Here is a 22,475-nt window from a genome sequence, read left to right as displayed (position 1 = left end):
GTTAACTACTCCACCAAAAATACGCATCTTCTTTTTATTATGAATTTGTCTTGTTTTGGACATTACATGTCAGTATAGTACTATTTGCTGGATGAAGAACTCTTCCTATCCAAAAAAACCCTCATTTTCCTATAGACCTTGTAAAACAAACTGTCTTAAACTTTATCATCACTAAACAAAACAGACTGCTAAACTAGAAGACAGATAATTTGCAAACTTTTGTTAAACCTTCAGAATATGCACAACTTTTTTAAAGCACAAATACAACAAATGGACACAGTAGCATCACAGTATTAGTCTCACACATGCCACATCAGTGGGCGTAGCAACTCTATTGCTTTGCACTATCCCTTCCAGTTTTAAAGTAGACTAATACAGTACTAAGCCAAATTGCTTGGAGAAGTCTATTATGCCAACACAGCTTTCTTTGTCAGTCATGACAGTAACCTCCTCATGAAATCATATTATATGTGACACGAACTATTTTCCAGAATGCCACATGGGCAGGTATTATAATGCTCTATGTACTCCTTTAATACTTCCTGATTTCAGCCTTCAACAGCTACAGAAAAAATCGCTGCAAGCCTTAACAACTTCCATTTAACATCCTGCCTACTTAATGTTGGCACTTTGATTATTTCATTAATATTGAAATGTGAATAGAAAAGCCAGGATATCCCTAAATACAGAACAGCAGTATGTATCTTGCCTTTTATAGATCTCTACTGCCAGCTTTGCAAGCTGTCTAGAAAGAGTGGAAAGCAACTCTCTGAAATAAGGAATTCAGGAAAATTTCAGATAGGAAATCACCTGCAAAATACAGCAATTATTTTAGAGAGAAGGGGAGTTAAGAGAAATGTTTTAATATGTGTTGAAAGGGAGGGGACTCAAGAGATCCTTTATTTTTACGTTATAGAAAGTCATAGATAGCTTGAAAGTGTAAAGTGGATAATAAATGTCCTCCTCTGGAAAAAAAAAAAAGAGTATGACAGGTTCTCAGTCCCCACAAAGTACAAGTGCAGGATTAACCTTGTTCTGAGTATACTGCGTACAACAAACAGCCTGAATGCGTGTTTGTTATTGCACCACTGCCTCCAGAAGCAGAGATTATTGGTGTTTTTTTTCCAAAGAGATCACCAAATCATTTATTTGTTCTTGAAAGAAATGCTGGAAATACACAATTACTACAAAGAGATGAGAAAAAAATAATTAGGCCAGCTCTGAGGTTCTAAAGCACGACAGTGTTCCTGTAAGGGGCCATATGCCATTGACAGTTGCTGAACAAATGCTTCAGTTTTTTTATTTTTTAATTACTTAGGCACTACTTTTTCTTCCAGTTTCTTATAATGGTTCATGGACTCCTAAAATCACACTTGCTGAGTGTTTAGGAGCAGGCAATGCTCAGTTACTTCATACCCAGCTTAAGGCAGCAATTACTCCAGACTCAACAAAACCTGTTACTACCAGAGTGGCATTTGTCACATCTGTCATCTAAAATGACGTTGTACTGGGGTTGGGATGATGAGAAAAAAAAAAGAAAAAAAGAGGTATGAGAGTTCACCACTTATGCCACTTGTAACAGAAGCAGATCACAAAGAAGCTGGAAATAATGCAGGACAGCCGAGACTGGGAAAAAGGAATTATCACAGTAAAATTTAATCCAGCTTGAGGTGCAGGTATAGTTACCTTACACTGACTAAAGCTCCACATTTCTGAAACAGAAACAAAGATCCCCAGGCTTCAACTGAGTTAATTCAGGAAAACTAACAAGGCTCTGCACAGACTCAACAGACGAAAACATTAATGGGCCATAAAAAGGCAGACATAGCCTTTGGAGAGCCATTAAAGACCCAACAGCTCTCACTCAACACATGTTAATGCTTTTACAAAAACTCACATTTTCAAAAACCCCAACTTAACTTCCTTGAAACTTAATTGTGCAGTGGCCCAACTTGATGCAGGTTTGTCTTTTTTAAAGTTCATAGCTTGCTGAAAAGCTCAACATAATGAGGTAAAGTATCAACCACCAGGAAAATTATGTCCTGGACTTAAAGCAAAGTTTGATTTTCAGAAGAACAACTGGAAGCGTGTGTGTGTGTGTATAAAGAAGATGCAGACAGAAGGAAGACTGCAAATCCCCTAAAATGCAAAGGAGCTTGGTTAGGATCAAATAAATTCCCAATAATAAAAAGCATCACTTGATGTAATTAACTACTTATTTACAGCATTGACACTTTCTGTTCATGTCTGGGACTAGAAGTTGTAGTAGTACAGAATGTTATTCAATCCTGCTGGTGCAACTGGCAGCACTGGCTGGCAATTCTGGATTTCTGCATTTCTTGGGGGTACCTAAGGACCCAAGGCTGTGCCAGTGGTTGGTTAATTAAGCTCACTAAACCTCTGGAATCAGGGAGTGCTGAAGTCATTCAGAATCATTTGTAGCATGTATTCTTTGCAAGGAAAAAGCAAGACATACTTTTAAGCTTCTATAATTACTAGTCATTTATCTTGCTCTATTAAAAGTAAGGTGTAATGACAGAACTTCAGAGGAAACAAGGAAAAAATTTCAAGAATAGGTATCATAAACATGACTGCTGATGAAAAGCAGAGCAATACCATTGCTCTGCTGTTTTCTGTTTCTCAGGTTTACATCATTTTACTTTATGCACGGACAACAGTGGACTTATGTTTATCTCTTGCTCATCCTGATTAAAAAGGAATTCTTCTAAGACAAATTATTTAGGAGAAAACATCCTTTTAGCTTAGAAAAGTCAGTACGTAAAAGTAGCCGTTACTTTCCACTTCAAATGGGACAGCTCTGAGCTTAGTTTTACTTAGAAAAAGAGATTTTTAAGTCAATTGGTTTTGCAGAGGCGGCAAAGTTAAGACAAAACGTTTTTACTGTCTTACATGTTGTTACTAACACTGTCCCACAAAGCTCGTTTCAGAACTTTTCTCTCTAGAGCTGATGTTAGACATTCAGAAAACTCAGTTAAGTTTCACAGGTCAAGAAGTTTATGAAGGAAATTTATTCTTGACATCTACGGAGGAAAAGACTTTTTAAAAATACTGATAATAACCATGCAAAGAAATGCATTAGGTAACTTCTATACGGCCACTTCATAACTCTATGTATGTATTACAAAACTAGCTACTTCCAAAAACAGGTCTAGTAAAGCAACTGTTCTACTTCTTAGCATATTAGAATTTTCATAATCTTCAGTTGCACACTTAATACAATCTAAGCTGTACACTGTCCAAGTACACTGGCTAAAACATTTTTTTATCCTTAATTCAAGTAACTACAGTTAATAAGTGATGAACGCTCAGTGTGAAGTGATGGGAAGTTCTGCATATAAAATCTACAAGTATTCCTCACTCCATCAAGGTTTTTTTCTTAAAATGGTATCAAAATCAAAAAGGTAAGAAAGAAAGAAGATCTAGTATAAATCTATATAAATCACCTAAGTTTGTTTCTTAAATCTCAGGCAAGTTTATTAAGATAGTAGTACAAAATGGATTCTGGATAGGGTGGATGCACTTTCTATTATAAGGAAAAGTAAATGGAAACATCCTGCAGAAGAATGTTTAAATAATAATGCAGTTATACATGCAAACGATGCAAAATTATTGTCAAAGGTTAAAGTCAGCAGCCTTCATGGAGAATGCTGGCTTCTAGTCTTCTGCACTATCTGTTTATTACCGAAAGAATTATCCTTACAAAACCTCTGATCTTGCATTTTTCAGACTTCCATCTTGCTTGTATCCCTCTTTTCCAGTTTAGTCCTCTATCACCAGCTGTGGAAACGCTCTCCTCCACAACAGCGTGGTTTTATCTGTCAATAGTTCTGCATTTTTACCTGTTTATTCTCACTACTTCTGACAACATCCTCACTGCAGCTCTATTCTTTACAGATTCAGTAGGAATGAATATCGGTTATATTGCCCCTTCCTCACATAACCCACTTGCCAGCCTGCACAGAACTATCTTTAAATGCCCCCATCAGTCTTTCTCCAGCTGTCCTAGCAGACTGCAAGTGAAGTATCTCTAAAGCACTCGCATCTTCCTCTCTGCTTCTCTACAGCTGCTCAAGTCCTGCCAATACTGGTGGACAACACCTCCTCCTCTGCAGCCACTGCTGTCTGCAAGTCTCCTTCGTGCCAGTCTAAAAGTCCAACCCTCCTTGTCCTGATCCAAGCCTGTTTTCTAGTGTGCTCCATATCTTCCCACGTTCTTCTTCAGTTAGGCCTGTTAGGACATGAAGGGTTATTTTTTCAAAAGTACTAGGAGATCTTTAACTTCTGCTAGAACAGCTACTCAAGGACAAAAGAGAAGGATCATGTTTTAGTGCTTCATTTGAAGGACAGACCCACGTGAAGGCTAATTCTGAGAACACCATGAACATCCTGCTATTATCTAACACACGTGTGAAGTTCTCTCCCTTCCCCAGTACCCACCAGTTCCCTTGGTTACTGATGAAAGAGCAACCTGACAGCTGGCTTTCCAACTCCCTTCAAAAGATCACATGGCAATTTGTTGGACAACTACACCCAACTGGTCCTTATGGCACCCAGACCACTGCTACAGAGCACGTCCCATGGGGATGTGGGAGCTCAGTGGGACATTAAATGTCCTTGAACTAACATTTCACATTCAGCTTCCAGAAAGACCCAATGAGATAATCTGGCATCGTCATCACTGAGTTGAGCAGTGATAAGCAGCACAAAAAATGGTAGTGACACTGTACCAGAAAGACCCATCTACCACAGTGAAATAAATTAGTCTAGGACAATTAAGTCATGCATGAGCAGGGGGCTTGAGGCTGTGTGGAGAACAGGAGGAGGTCACGGTGGGGCAGTGGTGACAGTTATGCTGTGGGCAAGCACGAGAGGACTTGACTAAACCAACAGATTGTGTGTGAACCGTGTACGAGTCACCACTCTAAACCAAAGCATTCATCTCATGGCTTTGGTGTAGACAGGAGCCACAATGATGGGGGGCAACAAGGAGGCTTAAACAAGGTTTAAGTAGTTTACTAGAACTAGAAGTAGAAAATAAAAGAAATTAGATCACTGTAGACTGAACTACCAAGTAGGCATCAAAAACCCCTAGAAACCATTTAAAGCAAAGGCAAAATATCAGTTACAACCACACAACTGGTCCAAATAAACAGTAAAAGGCAGTATTTAGAAGAAAGAATGCTTAAAAACTCCAGTAGGTTAAGTAAAACAGTTTCTGGTGGCATGTTAATTTCCATGAAAAGTCTCCTTAATTCCAGTGGAAAATTTACTCCTGAAATTATTTGTAGCTTTTCTACATGCCGTGGGCTGAAATCTGAGTAAGAATTATTTCTACTTATCCACAAGGGATACTTGTTGATGCAGATTCAAATAGGCTACACATGTCTCTACACTCCTTTACCATTTATTATATGATGAACACTTACTCATCAAGTACAGTACTCGCCAAGAAGAAAAACAGAGGACTGAACTTTTCCTTCTCCTCACCTTAGAACAATTTTCAACGGAAAAAAACCAAACAAAACATTTGCACCTAAATAACTTTTTTTTTTCCACTTTTTGTCAAGGAAAAATACAGAGAAAGGATAAAAAGATTTCCTTTTGTGACGGTTTCAGAGCGGCCTATATAAATGCCACCCAATTCCTGAGACAAAGGTCAACATTCACACAAATATGCAAAAAAAAATATCCAATCCACCAACATTACTGGTCATTTTTGCAGTTAAGAGAAACAGGATTTTATTCCCTAATAAGTTCATCCACATTTCAAGATATAATACGGAAAATACTTGTGCAGATACTAACAGGAACTGAAGGCTCTGAGGGTTCTGATCTAGTATTCCTTCAACAGCCATTGTTATTTCTTCAATAACCATCTTGTAAGATGTTACCTGACTTGCAGTACATACTGTTTTGTACCCAGCACATGATCACACACAGGCAACCACTTCAGGTTTTTTTCTACTACCATTTATCCGTAGTGAGCTTTTACCATAGTATTTCTCATCTTGTATTTTCATTACACCTTTCCATCTTTCAGCTCAAAACAGTTAAAAGCACTTACAAGAACAGAGGGAAGTCAAGGTCTTTGAAACTCTAGAATGTGAAATACTAGAATGTTGGCTCACAAAGAGGTTTAATTTTGGGAGGAAAAAGATTTTCTTTCTCTTTTGCTCCTCACTGAAATCTAACTCTGGAAAACCCCATGTACTGGTGATACTGGCAGATTACAAACCAGGGAGAGGCTGAATGCCTGTGATGACTTAAACTGAATCCCTTTTCCCTAGACTACATTCCTCTTCCTGTAACTTGCTTTTGAACAAAACTTCAAATATCTACAATCAACTTTAACTTTCTCTTAATGAAAGAGAGAATGCTGTATTACAATAGAGTATGAAAATTACTTCTTTGGTGATACAGCCTGAAAGGTTGTAATTTCCATCAGAGCCTCTTGTAACTCCCATTTGGCAAAGCATCTAGTGTCATAGGATGCTCTCAGAAAATTGCAGGCTTTGGGAATGTGCAAAGAATGCATAATGTGTGCCATATAATTATTAAGTACAAGTCCCTTAGGCACAGGACACAGTTAATAGCAACTTATTCAAAGATCACTCTGCACATGGGGATCATACTTTAGAAACAGGTATGTCACACTGGCAAAAGGAATACCCTTCATAGGTAGCAAGACTCAGCTAGTCAGAAGTACCAGGTCAGAGGCACTGAAGAAAAGAAATGAGGAGAGCTTGAGGGATACATCTATAGAAAATCATCCATCTCAGGAAGAAAAGGAAAGAAATCGTGCAGCAGAGACCAAAGACGGTGGCCAATTTTGAGTGGCACAAGCTGCATTTCCCCCTTTGCTCACAGTGGGTGTCTTTTCAGAAAATAGCAAACGGAAGACAGACATCTTGCTCAAGAACTGGGTCTGATTTTGAAGAGGGAAACTGCAAAGTTTATACTGAAATGTAAGTGGCCTTGATTCTGATCCATCAAAGAGGAACACATAACACTTCTAGAAATTAATCCAAGCAGCGTTTACAGCTTCCCAGAGGAATGAATTTTCCAGCTGACATTTTGTTATCATCACAGCATCAAAGATACTTACTCATGCTATGTCCACTGATATAATGCACTGCTTATGTGATCTCATGCTCAGGGACCAGGAGTAAACTCACTTCAGACAACAAAGAATTTACAAATTAGAGAACTGGTGAAAAATATAAATTATTTCTTTTCTGGTTAAAAATTCTGACCTTTGCTGTTCATGACTAGGTGACCCAAGGTGACTCTTGATGGGCAGCCTTCAGTATGCCAGCATACAGTTTTCTAACAGGCTGATAATCATCACCTTTGCTTTCTGCATTACTTGCTCAGAATAAATAGCAACGTAAGCAGACAGCAAACTTCTTCCCGAAGTCCTCAAAGACTACACACACAGAAAAGGCATCTGAGGCAGGATACTCTACAACGAGGCCTGCATCCTCAACATAGGAATGTGCGATTCCTTTACTTGGGTAAATACAAATTACAAAATTTAAGTTGTCTTGTAAACACAGCATTTTATCTAGAAAGAGTATTAACTACTGATTCACCAGTTCCCAAAAGGATGTTCCACACATGTCTCCTTATCAAAGTAAAGATCTCTGTTTAGTCTGTGCAGTATGATGTGACAGTTCGGTATTTTATGGAACAGAAACGATCTCCCTCCCTATGTTCACTGTCCCTCAATCGCAACACACACAAGTCAAAATGCAAACATTATTAAAAGGCTTTTTACTTAGAAGAGCAGTCAGAGCTACTCTTCATCCCACACACACTATGAGTTACACAATGTTTGCCCGAGTTTAAGAAAATGGTATCAATTCTTTGGTTCATTTACACAGTGAAAGTCCCCTTCCATCATCACTTATTTCATTGTAAATAATGGGAAATGCCCTTGTTTGGGCAGCAGAGTGCCCAGGTTGTAATTTCACTGCAGCACTACACTGTTGCACATTATTAGCATGGTCCCTTTCCCACCCTCAAGACATCATGTCCCATGTGACAAGACTTCCTGATCCCTATGCTTACTCCACGGAACTTTACAAGTTGTGCTTTCATTAACTACATGCTTTTAGTAATTAAGTTCTCTAAACAGGTGGAAAACACTAAACATATTAGTAACTATAGGACTCTCTCAATGTGGTATGAACACTCACAGGGGAGGGTTTCTTCCTCATCTCAAAGGTCCGGGTAGCACCAAAGCTGAGCGAGGCAATGACGGGATTTTTTCCCAGCGATGGTTCATCATCACTGTGCCAGTCTACGCTATCCTTCTCATTTCGGTAGAGGTTGCAGAGAAGAGAGTTGAAAGTGTAGCCAGTGAACTCTTCAATCCGCTCCTTTAGCATGGTCAGCAGAGGATGCCACTGTCATCAGCACAGCAGGCGTAGGGTAAATACAATGGAATCGGGACAGCAGCAAATAATGTAAGACACAAAGGCAAAACTACTAAGAAACAAAATACACTGCACTTTTAATTGCAATAAACTTGAAGTCAAATAAATGCCTCTGAAAAAATCTGACTATATTTTTAGGAAAGCTGAGGAATGGGCTTTATGTGAAATATGCATGTCACTTATTGCTCAATACTAAATCATCTCTTAAAATTATGAAGCCAACCTGCCCTGCCTTTCCCACTAATGCATCCAGCCACCCCAATTAACTGAAAGGTGAGGAAGCAGAGTAAAATCTGCTTGAACCGACCACGGATAAACATTGGGAATTCTTAACTAAGACAAAAAGTGTGCAGCTTCTCCCATGCATAGCTGGTCAAGCTAGAGGCGTTTAACACAGGAGTCTGATAACATCTGAGTTACGTGGCCACTGCTGGCAGGCACAGCGCATCCAGAAAGTTGCGATCAGTGACTAAATGACACCCTCTCAATCATCTGCAGCTGTTGACGCGGAACAAGAGACAACAGTTTGCCTAACGCTGTCACAGTATGGCCCTCTGTCCCTGCTCTTAGTACAACTTATTGAGCCCAACTCATCACCTCTTCGGGTTTGGACTTCAACATTGTAACTTCTCAGTGGTTGTAAAACCAGTGTCACAGGCCCTGGATTTCATCCTTCCCTTAGCTAACACCTTGCTGAGCCCCACAGCCCATGACAGCTCCATTACAAATCAGCCCGGTGAATCATTATTTAATGTTACAAACTTACATCATGACTTTCATCTGTCAGAGTACTTTTAAGTACTACACAAGTATATATAAAACAAAGCCGCAGCAACATAGGCCAGAATTTTTGCCCATTATATAATCAGAAACACAGATCGGGAGAGGATAAAGAACTGATTCCAAACCTCCCAGTGTATCCCTGGCAGAAGGATGAACAGACAGCAGAAATTATTTCCTAGTATCCACCACTATCCACTGAGTCTGCAGCACCTTCTTTCTAGGCTTACCTATGTTTAAAGGGTTTTTAACCTATTGGCTACGCTGCAGGAGCCTCAACATACCATCAATTAGGGGTATTTCTAGCTAAGTCACCCCTTTGATGACTAAGCATCATATCAATAATTAATTATACAGAAACAGCCGACAGCTGTGGGACATGTAGGGAAACCAGTAACACCACTCAAAAAAAGCTATATCTTGTAATTGAGCAGCCTGACAGCACAGTGTGCGCAGGACATATACTGCAATGGCAAAGAGTCCCAACAAGAACTACTGAAAGCACTTTCCAGTGACCAACTGGGATGGATTCCTTAAATTCCTATCACAAAAGTATTTATTACTAAAAATGTTACCATATGGTGAATTTTACAGTTCAGTGGAAACTCCATTACAAACCTGCAGCAGTAGAAATAATTTTACTGAAACATTACTGTGTCACCAGCTACATCACTGCTTACAAAGAAACATTTTTCTAATACCAAAATTCATTTAGGCACGAGCACTGGATTATACCTAGCAGGCCTGCAATCACACCCAGTCTTACCAAACAAAAAAGGAGAGGCACAAAGCTAATTACTTCTACAGATCAAGTGTTCAAGGTAGATATAATTGGTTTTGTTCAAGCTGTGCCCTAAATTACATTTTACTTTGGATATTTTTGTGATATAAATCCTATTCTACAGATAAGGACTGTGCTCTTTACACCATTCACTGCTTCTTCCAAGGCTGCAGGAGCTCCCACTTACAAAGCCGAGTGAAATGTCTGAGTGTCCGTGTGCAGGCTACCCGTGTATCTGCCTATGGGCAGTTCCCAGCCAGTGGCAGGGCTGGCTCGCAGCTATGCAACATTTGCCAGCGCATCTCACTTTCTGCTGGAGTTTCTTTCTCTCAGTAAAAAGGAGAATTATTCAGGGATGAAAGACAGGATCAGCATGCATACTGAATTAGGCCTTATACCTCTTGGATGAGAGAAACAAGCCAACGGTCCAATGAGTGCTAACTCTGAACTTTACGCAAGCTGAACTGAAACTGAATTCAGGGTATATAGGCTCTATCCAACCTCTGAGCAGCAATGGCTTCCACAAGTGTCAATTCTGAACTGGATTTAAATCATTAGGGTACAGCAGAATGATTTTGCAGGGGCACTTCCGATTCCTAAAGCCATTCAGCTTGCAGAAAAAGTCCATTTAAAATAAATTTCCACAGATGGGTACCAAAAAAAAATGCCTGTGTTTCCACCACAAATTCCACAGGTTATGAAATTTTTAAACTATGGTATTTTTGAGACTACAAAATCTTCACAACTCATCTCATTAAAAACACCTTTCCACTTTTCCCAAACTGAGCTTTTGGAGGCACTCCCTTTGGCAGCAGTTCTGGGACTTGGGACACTTCTCCCTCATGCTGCCCAGCCTTCAACAGTCACAATTTAGGTTCAGAACACTGCAGCCTACTGCCATGGAAATGTCAAACAAAGCAAGACCAAGGGACAGGCCAACGGGACAACAGGCTGGAAGACAGAGAGAGCAAATGAACATGAACAAAATATCAACAAGTCACTCAGAAGGTTTTGATCCCTTCCAAAATAGCACGGGAAATTGCATAGTACAATCTGGAGTTGCTGAGCAGGCAGGTTGCGTGTATGCATTTCATAGCATGCACATAGAAACCAACAATATGCTTAAATTCTCATTTAAGCAGTACTGAATCTAAGTGTTTCTGCAAGTAACTATTTCAGTAATTGATATTACTGTATCTTTACAACAAATAACTCAGTATGACTGAGTACACCACAATCTCCCAGATAAAGATGCATAGATTAAGTAACACGTAATGATTCAGTTTTGTTCAAAGCTAGAGTGACCCAAAAGCAGGACTTCAAACTCTGCAGTGATAATTTTCTTTTGCCAATGTTTAGCAACTAAATCATGCTCCTCTCCTTCAATCCACTCATAATGCTTGTTCTATAAAGTTGTCCACACTCCACTAGAACTTGCTGCTGATCACAAATGAAATGCTGATAGATACTCTATCATAAAAACAGAGGATAGACAGAATTCTTGTCCCTCAATCTCTGCAAAGGATTTCTCTGTAGACGGTAATAAAAGAAAACTGTAAACACATACATACATTTGGGTTTGGCTGCATTGTTATCCTGGAGTATGTGTAAGGAAGTTCTCCATACCAGGAGGTAAGCCTTGGTTCCTCAAAAGAGACTCCTATAACCAGGAAAAACAGGAAAACTTTCTCAGTTGCCTTATCAAAGAGCTTGAAAATGGAAAGATGATGCAATTCTGCCAAAAAACTTAATTAAAAAGGGACTGCCTGCACACCTAAAGTTAAAAGCAGCCCCTTAAAATCCTCAACCTTACATAATGAACTCAAGTAAAGGAATGAGATTATTCAAAAGCAGGCTTGTGTCTGCAAAAGGAATTACCTTGTCAAAATCCTGGAACCACATCAATTCTCTCATCCCTATGCCAGACAGGGCAGGGACTGGACAAATTAAAGATAGCAGAATGAAACTAAAATTTTATTTCTAATTCTGGCTTTCTTTATATTCTCCTGGTTCCAGTGCCCAATACACTGGCATAAGTTGTAAGATGAATCCACTGGTAAGGATGAAGTGGCAAGGGCTGCAACATCAGTGGGACATTACAGAAGAGGAACATAGCAAGGCTGCACAAGTAATACTTTGTCAAATATGCGTGTGCTCTGAGGTGTAATACAAACATCAAGTTAAAATTACTTTCAGCTTCTTAAAAGACTACCTTGGTAGCTATTTCGCATACTTGACAGGTAACATTCTCCATTCTACAGTACCTTTATTGCAAGCCAATAAACACATTTTCCAGCCCTGTCCAGTAACTACTTCAATATATTATCTTACATCCGTTCCGGACTGAAAGGGGAACTAGCTAGAACAGCTGCCCCTTAGTGAACAAATCCAGAATAGCAGCCTCTTTATTTACTGCATACTGGAAGTAATAAGCAAAGAAAAGGGAAAAGAAACATGCTCTGCTAGGATTTTAAGTGAGAGGCAAAAAATATTCCTGGTGACAGAAACCTCAAAGAACACAGTTTTTGCAGCATCATTGGGAGACAGCATGAAGGGATGGGGCACAGGATTAATCTAAAAAAGGAGTGGGAAAAAGAACTGCAGATGACAGAGGAGACAGTAAAATTCAAAGATTTTTAAGACAAGAAATTTTCATTTGGAAAAAATCTCATTTAATTGGCAATAGGAACATGGTGATAGATGGAAAAATAAGCAGCAGTACTCTTCAAATAAGCAAGGAAAACCTGGAAGGGAATGTAAAGGAGTGGTAATGTGTAAAATGAAAACCAGTGGTAAACAATGCATAAATTTTGGTATGGAAGTAACCAGGGAATGACCTGAAAAGTTGGTCTACACACTCCTTACCCTGTCTGATGTGAGTTCGCTGACCCCAGGGTATGTCTTGGAGGAGTTGTTCAAACATCCAGTCTGCTTGTTCTGAGTCAATAAAGCCAGGAATCAAATGAATCCTAAGGAAGAAAAAGATAAAAGATGGAAGGAATATACACTTCTATATAGGCTTTGATAAAATATTTAATTTCCAGGATTTCCAAAGGGAGCTAAGAATGACTGTAATGCATCAGACCAAAAGTCAAAACCCAGCATCCTCTTTCTGACCACAGCCAAAAGCGGGTGAGAAGGAAAGAACAGAAAGCAGCTGGAGCTCCTGATGAGTCTTCCTCTCACCAAACACGTCTAATTGCTTTTCAAAACCTATAAAAATATATGACACCTACAATATACTACAAGTCCCATAATCAGCCATATACTGTGAGAAAAACGGCATCCTTCTGCTTGTTATTAACTTCACATCTGATAAACTAGAGCCCTGATTATGGTACTACAATCAACATAAGTAAATAATTGCCCTTTATTCACCCTCTCCATGCCACTCAGAATTTGATAGCCCTTTATCACTACTGCCATCCTATCCTCTCTTCTCCACGCACAAGAACCCTAGAGTATTTAACCCCTCCTATTTTTACATTTTCATATGTACATTTCATATTTTGACCGTACTAACAGCAGCATTCGCAAATTCCAGCCACTGTGGTGGACTACAGAATAGGAATGCTGTTCACAAGAGTTTACTCTCGCAAGTGTGAGAAGTGCTTCAAAGACATCATAATAAGATTATGCAGTAAAAGTACTAAAAGAGATGCAAAATCTGATTATTAACTTTTCAGAAATTTATATATTCCAGCAACATATTATGAAAACAAACTCCAGAAAATGACAGAATAACCTAGCTGGCTGTATATCTTTTCTCTTTCCGGCTGGTCAAAGCTTTTACTGTTCAAATTGGTATAAAAATTTACCAAGACGAAAGCTTTGAAATAAATGCACAGAAAGTTACTATATCTGTGGCATTTTTTCACTATTAATAAAATCTAGCAAATTCAGAAGAAAAGTATTAATATTGATATTGCAACTAAGTCAGCAAGGTAAAATAAAATGCATTTTAATTAGTAGGACTCACAAAAAAAGTAGGTTTTGTTTTGAAGTGTCCGGAAGCTGAAATAATTAAGGTATAGCATGTAAGCAAAAGGGACAACCCTCAAGTTATGAAATCTGCCTGAAGTTAAATGCTTTTATTAGACTGATTTAAAACAAGTCCAATTTACAGCTAAAAGTCTTTGGTAGCTCTTAACTGTACAACATAGACATGCACTTGCTAACACAAGAATACTGATCCAAATTTCAAGTAGCAACTTACTCTGGATTGTGACACAAATGGACACAGCCCCTCTCCTTATCCCAGACAAGAACACTAGCGGCAGTATGCACTAGATGTTAAGAGGTTCATTTTTCTTCTCTTCAGTGCTGCTCAGAACTGTGTAAACCTCTGCTACCTGATACTCAAAGTATTTCCAGAAGAACTCCAGACAGAGGATGCACAGGAAGGGCACTATGCACCTGCTAGAGTCAAAACACTCTACAGAGAGCAGACTTCAGAAAGCTGAGTATCACTGCGTTGTTCTGCAATAACAAAGAAGTTCCATCCACTTACCTAGAAACGCCAGTTGGTGCTTTGCTAAGCTCATACACACCAGGCTTGCTGAGGATGTAGAAAGAAAACAGCAATCAGATGGACAAACAAGGAATTATCTTACACTGAGCAGCATGGACCAGAATTACTGTAAACCTGGCCTAGGGCGAGTTTTCTTTAAAAAAGAAAGGAAGATTAAGAAAGGGAAGCAATACTGTTCTGGAGATAGTCAGAGTAAGGCAGCAAGGGTGTTGCAGAAGCAAATGAGTTTTTGTGTACTTCCTGCCTCTCCTTTCACCAAAGGCTCAATATTCAGTTTTAGGGCTCTGGAGAGAAGTAGACAAGGGACATTCACAGAATCCAAAGGAGACAACCACACAAGACTGTACCTTGACCACTGTGTTTGCATTTACAGGCGCACTGAATAAGTAAATTCTACCAAGATAACCAAACTGAAGCAAAATTAATTTTCAAAATCTGTAACTTCACCATTCACCACTACACCTCGACACACTTTATGCCAAAGTTATTCTGAGAACATCCCCATTTCAACACAAAGGGTAAGTGATCTACAAATACCTAGCTTCACTATGACACACACTAGCAGCTACTTTTCCAAACCTTCAAAGGAATGCTTCAATGCTGCTTGAGTTGCCATACCAGCTATACTCCTGGATAACAGTAATTTCCAGCATAGAACAGGAACTGTTCTAGGAAAACGTACGTTGCTAACCAAGGAAGACATATTTGAAATTCTGTTCATCCAGAATGTCCAATTGTTTGTTCTTCCTGGCTTATACAGCTACACCAAAGCTATAAAAAATAGTTAACACAGACTTGAACTTTCCTGATTAGAAATTCAGGATGAAAGGCCTGAAAGTCTGTATTTTCCAATACTCATTTCTTCCAAAAGCATGGCAGTTTTAAGCGGAGAAGGAACTCTTTTAGAGCAGATTCCCACTGACCAACAAGACAGAAAACCCACACAAAAGACAGTTAAGTCAGCAATATACTCACTCTATCACACCTGCTTCAGGAACTTTGCGCTCCACCTGAAAGGTAACAAGATGATACATCATTAATATTAAACACTTATGTACCTGACATGCTCTAGTCAAACAGAACTAACTGCCATCTCTAGTGTCTCTATATAGCTGCATATTGATATATCAGTGAGAAAAACATACTTCTGGACAACTGGGTAAGCAGTAACAACCCATCCACTCTCTCCATGCTTCAGAAACACTCAGAGCTACCACTTCAGGTGTTTTTTAACAATCAACTGCCCCCTAAAGGGCATTCATTCCTAAATTAATTGGGTTATAACAATACTTGTTACTTATCAACTGCAACCAAAAAAATTCTTCTCCTTACATTTGGAGACATTACATTGTTAAAACAAACAAACAAAAAAAAACCAAACCAAAAACAAAACCAAAAAAACCTCCAAGCACAGTAGTTTAATCCAGCCTAGATTATCATTCTGGTGGCCTCAGGGATTTATCCTTCTCCGAGCTCAGTGGAGTGCTGAAAAGCAAGGAGGTACTGAGTTGAGCTAGCAAGAGGATCAAAATATAGTACTATATAGCTACCAGGGCTCTGCCACAGAGAAAAGAGAATCTCCTCAGACCATCTCCAATCCTTCCAAGCCAAAAAGACAACTTTTCAAACACTTACAAGTTAGAAATAAGTGTTCAAGACTTCTTTTTTTTTCCAAGCAAGGAACCGCCCTCCCATTGCACAGAGCACAATATTCTTCATTGTCTGACAAGACAAAGTCTATAATACAAATCCCATACTCTTCCTCTGTAACAAATAAAACAGCTATCCCAACTGTGGGAAAAAAACAGAGCTGAAATCATGCTTAGGACATTGCATCATTCTGAGTATCTAAGAGAGCATACTATTTTGGCTTTCTGAATAAAAGTAGTTATGAACAGGTACATAACCAATACTCAGAATCTGAAGCTAAGCAAAGGGACTGTAACTCTTTCTGTTTGCCATATATGCAAGACAGTTGCAAACTCTGCTTGGTAAAAGCCCAAAGTTCAGCTCAGCTGAGTTTTTAATTTGTTTTTAAACTTGAGACTATAATCTCAAAGTCTGATAATTTTCATCATCTGAAATTTAATAAAAATGAGATTCTGCTAGTTAGCCTGCAATTTTTACCTCTGATGGCTTTTCAAAAACAAATTGCTTTTGAGTGTGAGGCTGATCTTTCCCCATCCATGCCGGTCCAGTGTCTGCGGGGGCAAGATTGCTGGCCACAGATGCCTTAAGTGCTAAAGCAAAGAGAGAAAAAAAAAAAAAAAAAAAAGAATCGCATGAAATAAATTCCACCATACAAAAAATACAGTTTGGAAGAACTCATGGAATCATTCTTTGAAGTATTCTCCTCTGCTTGGCAGAGACTCCAGGGAAGAGTTAAAATTGCACAGAAACTGGATTTTTTAAAAATATGTATTTATTATTCATAGACAACTGAAAACATCCTGTTATCAGAAAGGATGACATCTAGAACTTTCAATTCTACCACAAACACCTATCAGATGCCAACAGAAATTCTTCCAAACAACTAAACTATTTCCCTCTGCAGGTTGTTGGTTTTTTTTTTTACATAGAGAAAACCTCTTCTATTTCTCCGAAAAAAACACTTCTATTAAAACAAGGGGGAAAGCATGGAAGAGCAACCCAGGCATACCACTTCATGTGTTTAATTTGCACATGCAAACAGGCTTAGAAACAGGCCTGAAACAGAAAGGAATTAAGTCTTTACCTGTATAATTCAAAAGATGTTAAAAACATCCCTTTAGGAATAGGTGGAACGAAACGCACCTGTGACAGAAAACTTACAGGCTACATGCACAAGTCAAAATAACTGGATCATTTCATTCAGGAATTAAAAAAAAAAAAAATCAGCTTGCCTAGGATGCTCAGTCTGGAGAGAAATGGGAGCTTTACCGAGTATAGCAATCAGGCAAGCGAAACACAGGTGTTCTGACCATGTTCATAAACCAAACTGGTCCTTCTTGCAGGGTGGGAACCGCACACGGTGCCCTCCTGCCCTGCACTCTTTGCTTCAGGCGTTTGGTACAAAACAGGGATGTAAACTCCTGCCCTTTCAACTAGTGCTCTCTATTTTGCAATGATTTCAGTATAAAAAGATAAAAGAAGCCACACAATAGGCTTTACTCATAAAAGCAACTAATAGTTACTTCAGAAGTTAGCTCTGCCAAATTCTATCCATCACATTCAAGCTGCCCAGAGGTGGGAAGGGTACCTTGCTTCGGCATGCCCGCTACAAGTAACGCAGCTGTACACGTATGCTGCTGACCCGGCACCGTGTCCAAAACGGCTACAACACACCTGTGACTTGCGTAAAAGTTTTATTTTAAAAAGCGAGTTCGAACACCCGAGCTCCCCTTGCCTGGACACAGCGGGCCACCGCCGGTCACCGTGTCACACGGCGGGGCCGAGGCGGCGGGGCCTGGCAGCACCGCGCCCCCGGCACCCACCGCCCGCCCTCGGAGCAGCCCCGCCGCCCCCGGCCCCCGCGCCGCGCCAGCAGCCACCCTTCTCGCCGCAGTTCCCCGCGCACCGTCCGTGAGGGCGGCGAGGCCCCGGCCGCCTCAGCGCTCCCCTCCGCGGCCGGGCTCGCTCCGGCGCCGCACACCGCGGACGCGGCCGGGTTCGGGGCTCGCCCACGCCGGCCCCTCCGCAACGCCGCGGCCCGCAGAGAAGGGCCCGGCCGCCCCGGACACCCTCCGCGGCCCGGCGGCAGAGGCCGCGGGGCGTCCGACAGCGCGGCACGGCCCGGGGACCGCGGCCGCGCCCTCGGGCCTTACCTGTGGGCCGCCCCGCCGGGGCGCCGGCCCAGCCGCCCTGCACACGGGCCCGCTGCCGCCTCCCCGCCATGCCACCGCCCCAGCGCCGGCCCGCCGCGCCGCAGGTTCCGCTTCCGCCCGCCGGGCTGGGCCTGCGCTGCCACCGCCGGTGCGCGCCTCCAGCGGCGGCACGGAGGGGCAGGGCGCTACCGGCCCGCGGGGGCAGCGGGAAGGGAAGGTCAGTGCGCGGGTCCGCTCGCCAGGAGGCCCTGAGCCACTGTGTCAGTTACGCGTACATTTCCCCCTGCGCGGGAAGCGGCGGTGCGGATGGGCAAAGTTACCGGCCATGAGGGAAACCAGAACCAGCGCCCGCCGCGGCGCCCGGCCCCAGCACGGAGCCTTGGCGGCAGCTCCCCCCCGCCCGCGGCCGGTGCTCACAGGCGCTGCTGCCCCCCGCAGCCCGGCGCCGCCCCGGGCACCCGGCACCTGCACCGGGGAGGCGAACGGAGCGGGCACGCTACTCATCCCCTGCCCCGAAGGGAGTGAAAACTGACCCCGCTCGCGGATGATCCTGCATCCGTGATCGGAGCAGGAGCTGTGAAGCGGCGGCAGAAGTAGCCCGAGGCACCCCGCCCCTCCCCTAGCACACGCCCGGGAGGGGTCCGAGTACCTCGGCAGCCGGTGAGTACACATGGCCTCAGCTGCAGCGCGGGCAGGCGGTCAAAGCCAAAGTCAAGGCACTTCAGGTGAAACAGCGACTCCCTGCTGCAGTCTGGAAACACAAGACCCCGAGGCAGCACCAGAGGGACCACAGCCGAACCCCTGCCGCGGCGGCACTGGGTACCACACCATCCCCGCAGGCATCGCCTCCCCAGCACCTTCAGCAGCTAGAAAATCGTTATTTGGAAATAACTGTTTCTTATTAATAGCTTAATAGTTCTTCTAATGAAGTTTATTATGTGTTCCAGTGATTTTAAAATATCAGCACCGTAAAAATAGGTAACAGCCAGGAAAACAGATTAATAAAAGCTTTGGTTTGGGCACATAAAAGTACAGTAATTATCACTGCATTATCATAAACGATAAAGGACAAGCAGACATCTAAATGTACAGGCAAATATTTTTCAGGGAAAAAACAACACAATACAGAGTCAGAGTAGATTCTATTTTATTTGTTTTACAAAGTCAAAACCATACAGATTTAGTCCAATGCTTCCACATCAGATCCAGAGAGCAAACCAAGTCTTGTGCTCTTACAGAACTAATACCACTGACTTCACCATCCCTGTTCCAAAAAATTAAGAAAACTATGGGATAGGATCTGCGTCTCAGATTTGATCAGCACCATTGCATCGGTATTCAGGTTTTTTCAATGTACAGAAATGTTAGCCCCAAAATCATACCTCAGCACAACATACTTTACTTCAAAATCAGAGCTTGAAATTATTCTTTGAAGGACAGAATACAACCTCCACTCCTCAGTCGCAGGAAGTCACCACGGAAAACTGTGGTAGCTGCTTGCAGTTTGATTTGCCATGTAAATTTCAGTATATTTTATGTTTATAAGAAGGATTATTAGAGACTTTAAAGAGTAGGTAAATACAAACAACAGCAGTGCAGATTTCTCATATACTCTGATCCCTGCCTCCTGGAGCTGAAGAACTTCAGCCTCACTGGAGCACTCAGTTTTGGAATAGAACCATGAAACAAATGAGCTAATTTAAACACCATTAAGAGTGTTCTACATTTAAAGAAGTTTACTCATTCTCATTTTGAAAGCTGTCTCAAATATTCAGGATTCACATTTCAAAGGGCCTCACCAAAAAGACAGACTGATACATACTTCAAAAATAATTTAACTGTCATTGCTAACAAGGAGAGTAACTAATTTCAAGCTCTGCGTTTAAAGTACCCATAATCTTTTACATAGCAGCTAGCATGTAATACAAAGCTTTTGACATTTATCTACATTGTGTTATCACCACCTATTACAAAGAGCAGGCACTGAACTTTTAAAAATGTTATTACAAATCGTAAAGATTACATATTACTGAAAAGTTAGAATCCATGTTCAAGAACCAAGAATTTAAATACTTTTTGAAATGTTATTTTATGTATATATTTATAGATGAGCTATTACACTTATTTGGGGTTTTGGCCCATTTCCCTCAAGTTCATAACAAAAATCACCCTGGACCATGTAAGCAGACAAATGCTCACAAGCTGGCTGACAATGCAGAATCCCTGCAACTACCCAAAACCTGAGCTGGGAAAAAAATTACACTGTCAGTAGTGCTAGGTTACCTTTTTAAATAAACTCTCCCTTCCCACTCCTGCCCACCTGTCCAGAAATATGCGAAAACTACTACTTTTCTGCCCTTCACCCACGTGCACAATACATAGATGTGATGGACGCTATATGACCAAGTGGTTCCTCAACAGCACAATGTCTGATCAAGTCCATGTAAGTATTTCTTAAAGCACAGTGCAATTTTAGTCCAAAGCACGTCCCCCTTCATAAATCTATAAACAAATAAAGCCTATTTTAAAGTCAATATTAAGAAGTCAACAGTCCCGTTTCACCTGTATCCTCAAAACAGGACTGTTTCACTTGTTAGAAAGTACACCTACGATTGAAGATGTTCAAAACATTAGGTCTACTTGGTGCTGCACCATGGGTATGGAACCTGCAGCAGTCTCAGGCTTCTGAGATCGTTACCTCCAACTTACTTCTCCTTCATTTTTTTCAAGTAACGAGCCCGTATTTGTTTGTTTGTTTTCATGAGTAAATTAATGACAGCAGGCGTAGGTAGAAGAGAGAAGATCCATCCCTAAATAAAAAAAAAAAAGGGAAGTCTTAGCTTTTTATAGCCTGTACTAAGTGAAATCTAACAGTTATCAGCACACACAAATATTACCAAGTTATAATTAGAAGAACAAAAATAATTAATATGCAAAATTATTCTTTACTCTTCTTCCATAATAAATGCAAAGGACATTCCAGATTCTTGTTTTCCAAGGCGACTTACCATGAGTGCATGGGGTAGGCACCCGTTGGTCCGCGACTGCAGGCCTACCGTGCCTAAGGCAGCTCTGACATATGTTTCAGGACTGGGCTTACTGAAGGTCGGCTTGCGGATTTTGGACATTTTCGTTGCCACATAATATGGTAGAACACTCTGCATGTAGGAAAGATCATGTTAAGCAGAGAATGCTTTCAGATTAACTTACATACCCATCAAGGAACTAATATAATTGGAAATTAGATAACCTGTATATTGAATTCTAGCTTAAGCTAAGCCTTCTTTCCAGTTCTAAGATCACAATGTACAATATCTAAAACATGTTTAATCTGGTATCTTGCGGGACATGTTTAGAAGGATAGGTTCAGTGTTCCACTGACAGTCAGCATCAGCAGCTGAGGCCCTACAAGTATATGGTTGAAAAGCTTTTCTTACAATTTGCCTTGTAAGTACAAAATTTCATTCCAGTTATTTAACAGAAAATGCTATAGTGTCTCTTCTCTGTAGTAACCCCCCAACGTTTGCTTGGGAGGGAGGTGCAGAACCCAAGACAGGGATTTTATGCTTAAGTAACAGCTCCACACTTTGGCACCTCTACAAAGGGAAACATGGAGGTGGGAAGAAGAAGGAGAAAAGGGAACACCAGGAGGCTTGGAACATTGAGCTTGTACTGCACTGGAGGGCTCAGAGGATGGAGGAGATACCGGTACCACAGTGGAAGACCTCAAGCACAGAAAGAAGGATCAAGAAACACAGCACAGTTAATGAGCTTTTATAGCAATGTTTGGAAGAAACAGAAAAAGGTGACAGGGGGTCACAGAACTACCTGGCCCTGACATAATGGAAAATCAAGAGGAAGCAGCATGTGTATACTGCTGACGGGGGGACACTGGTAGCACAACAGCATGTCAGTGGTGAGGCAAGATAGACCTGGGGGATCCAAAATCACATTCCACCTATCCCTAGCTCATGCTGCTGGCAAAGGGAAGGGAAATGCATGTATACTCTTGCACTAGGAAGCAACCCTCTCGCCTCATAGTCATGATTTTGGCATTGCTTTTAACTTGTCCTCAATCTAGACCTCTAAAAAGGTCATCAAAAGCGCCCTGGTCTATAGCC

General features: G+C 41.2%; 2 protein-coding genes across 12 annotated transcripts in view; both read right to left on the bottom strand.

Annotated features, from left to right (window-relative positions):
- The window catches only part of ALKBH3 (alkB homolog 3, alpha-ketoglutarate dependent dioxygenase), a 32,866-nt gene extending 14,397 nt beyond the window's left edge, over positions 1-18,469 (bottom strand). For 6 of the 11 annotated variants that reach the window (XR_008823059.1, XR_008823057.1, XR_008823060.1 and 3 more), the window contains exons 1-7: positions 18,355-18,469; positions 16,679-16,791; positions 15,527-15,561; positions 14,531-14,578; positions 12,886-12,989; positions 11,592-11,680; positions 8,220-8,429 (exon numbers count right to left, since the gene is read on the bottom strand). Coding sequence is in view for 4 of the 11 variants with exons in the window: in XM_056346553.1 (XP_056202528.1) it covers positions 8,220-8,429; positions 11,592-11,680; positions 12,886-12,989; positions 14,531-14,578; positions 15,527-15,561; positions 16,679-16,791; positions 18,355-18,424 (669 nt within the window). In the remaining 7 variants the exon portion in view is untranslated. Of the gene's footprint in view, positions 1-8,219; positions 8,430-11,591; positions 11,681-12,885; positions 12,990-14,530; positions 14,579-15,526; positions 15,562-16,678; positions 16,792-18,107; positions 18,233-18,354 lie in introns of those variants that run through there. The other 5 variants (XR_008823055.1, XM_056346553.1, XM_056346554.1 and 2 more) reach the window with 3 other exon arrangements.
- Positions 18,470-19,484: 1,015 nt separating this feature from the next.
- Positions 19,485-22,475, bottom strand: part of HSD17B12 (hydroxysteroid 17-beta dehydrogenase 12) — an 89,523-nt gene continuing 86,532 nt past the window's right edge. The window contains exons 10-11 of the mRNA XM_056346552.1: positions 21,363-21,512; positions 19,485-21,164 (exon numbers count right to left, since the gene is read on the bottom strand). Of these exons, the coding sequence (XP_056202527.1) occupies positions 21,060-21,164; positions 21,363-21,512 (255 nt within the window). The 3' untranslated portion in view covers positions 19,485-21,059. The remainder of the gene's footprint in view (positions 21,165-21,362; positions 21,513-22,475) is intronic.

The sequence above is a fragment of the Falco biarmicus genome, chromosome 7, assembly GCF_023638135.1.
Source record: "Falco biarmicus isolate bFalBia1 chromosome 7, bFalBia1.pri, whole genome shotgun sequence".
Lineage (NCBI taxonomy): Eukaryota > Metazoa > Chordata > Aves > Falconiformes > Falconidae > Falco > Falco biarmicus.
The sequence above is the reverse complement of the archived record's forward strand: the minus strand, read 5'-3'. Positions and strand labels throughout refer to the sequence as shown.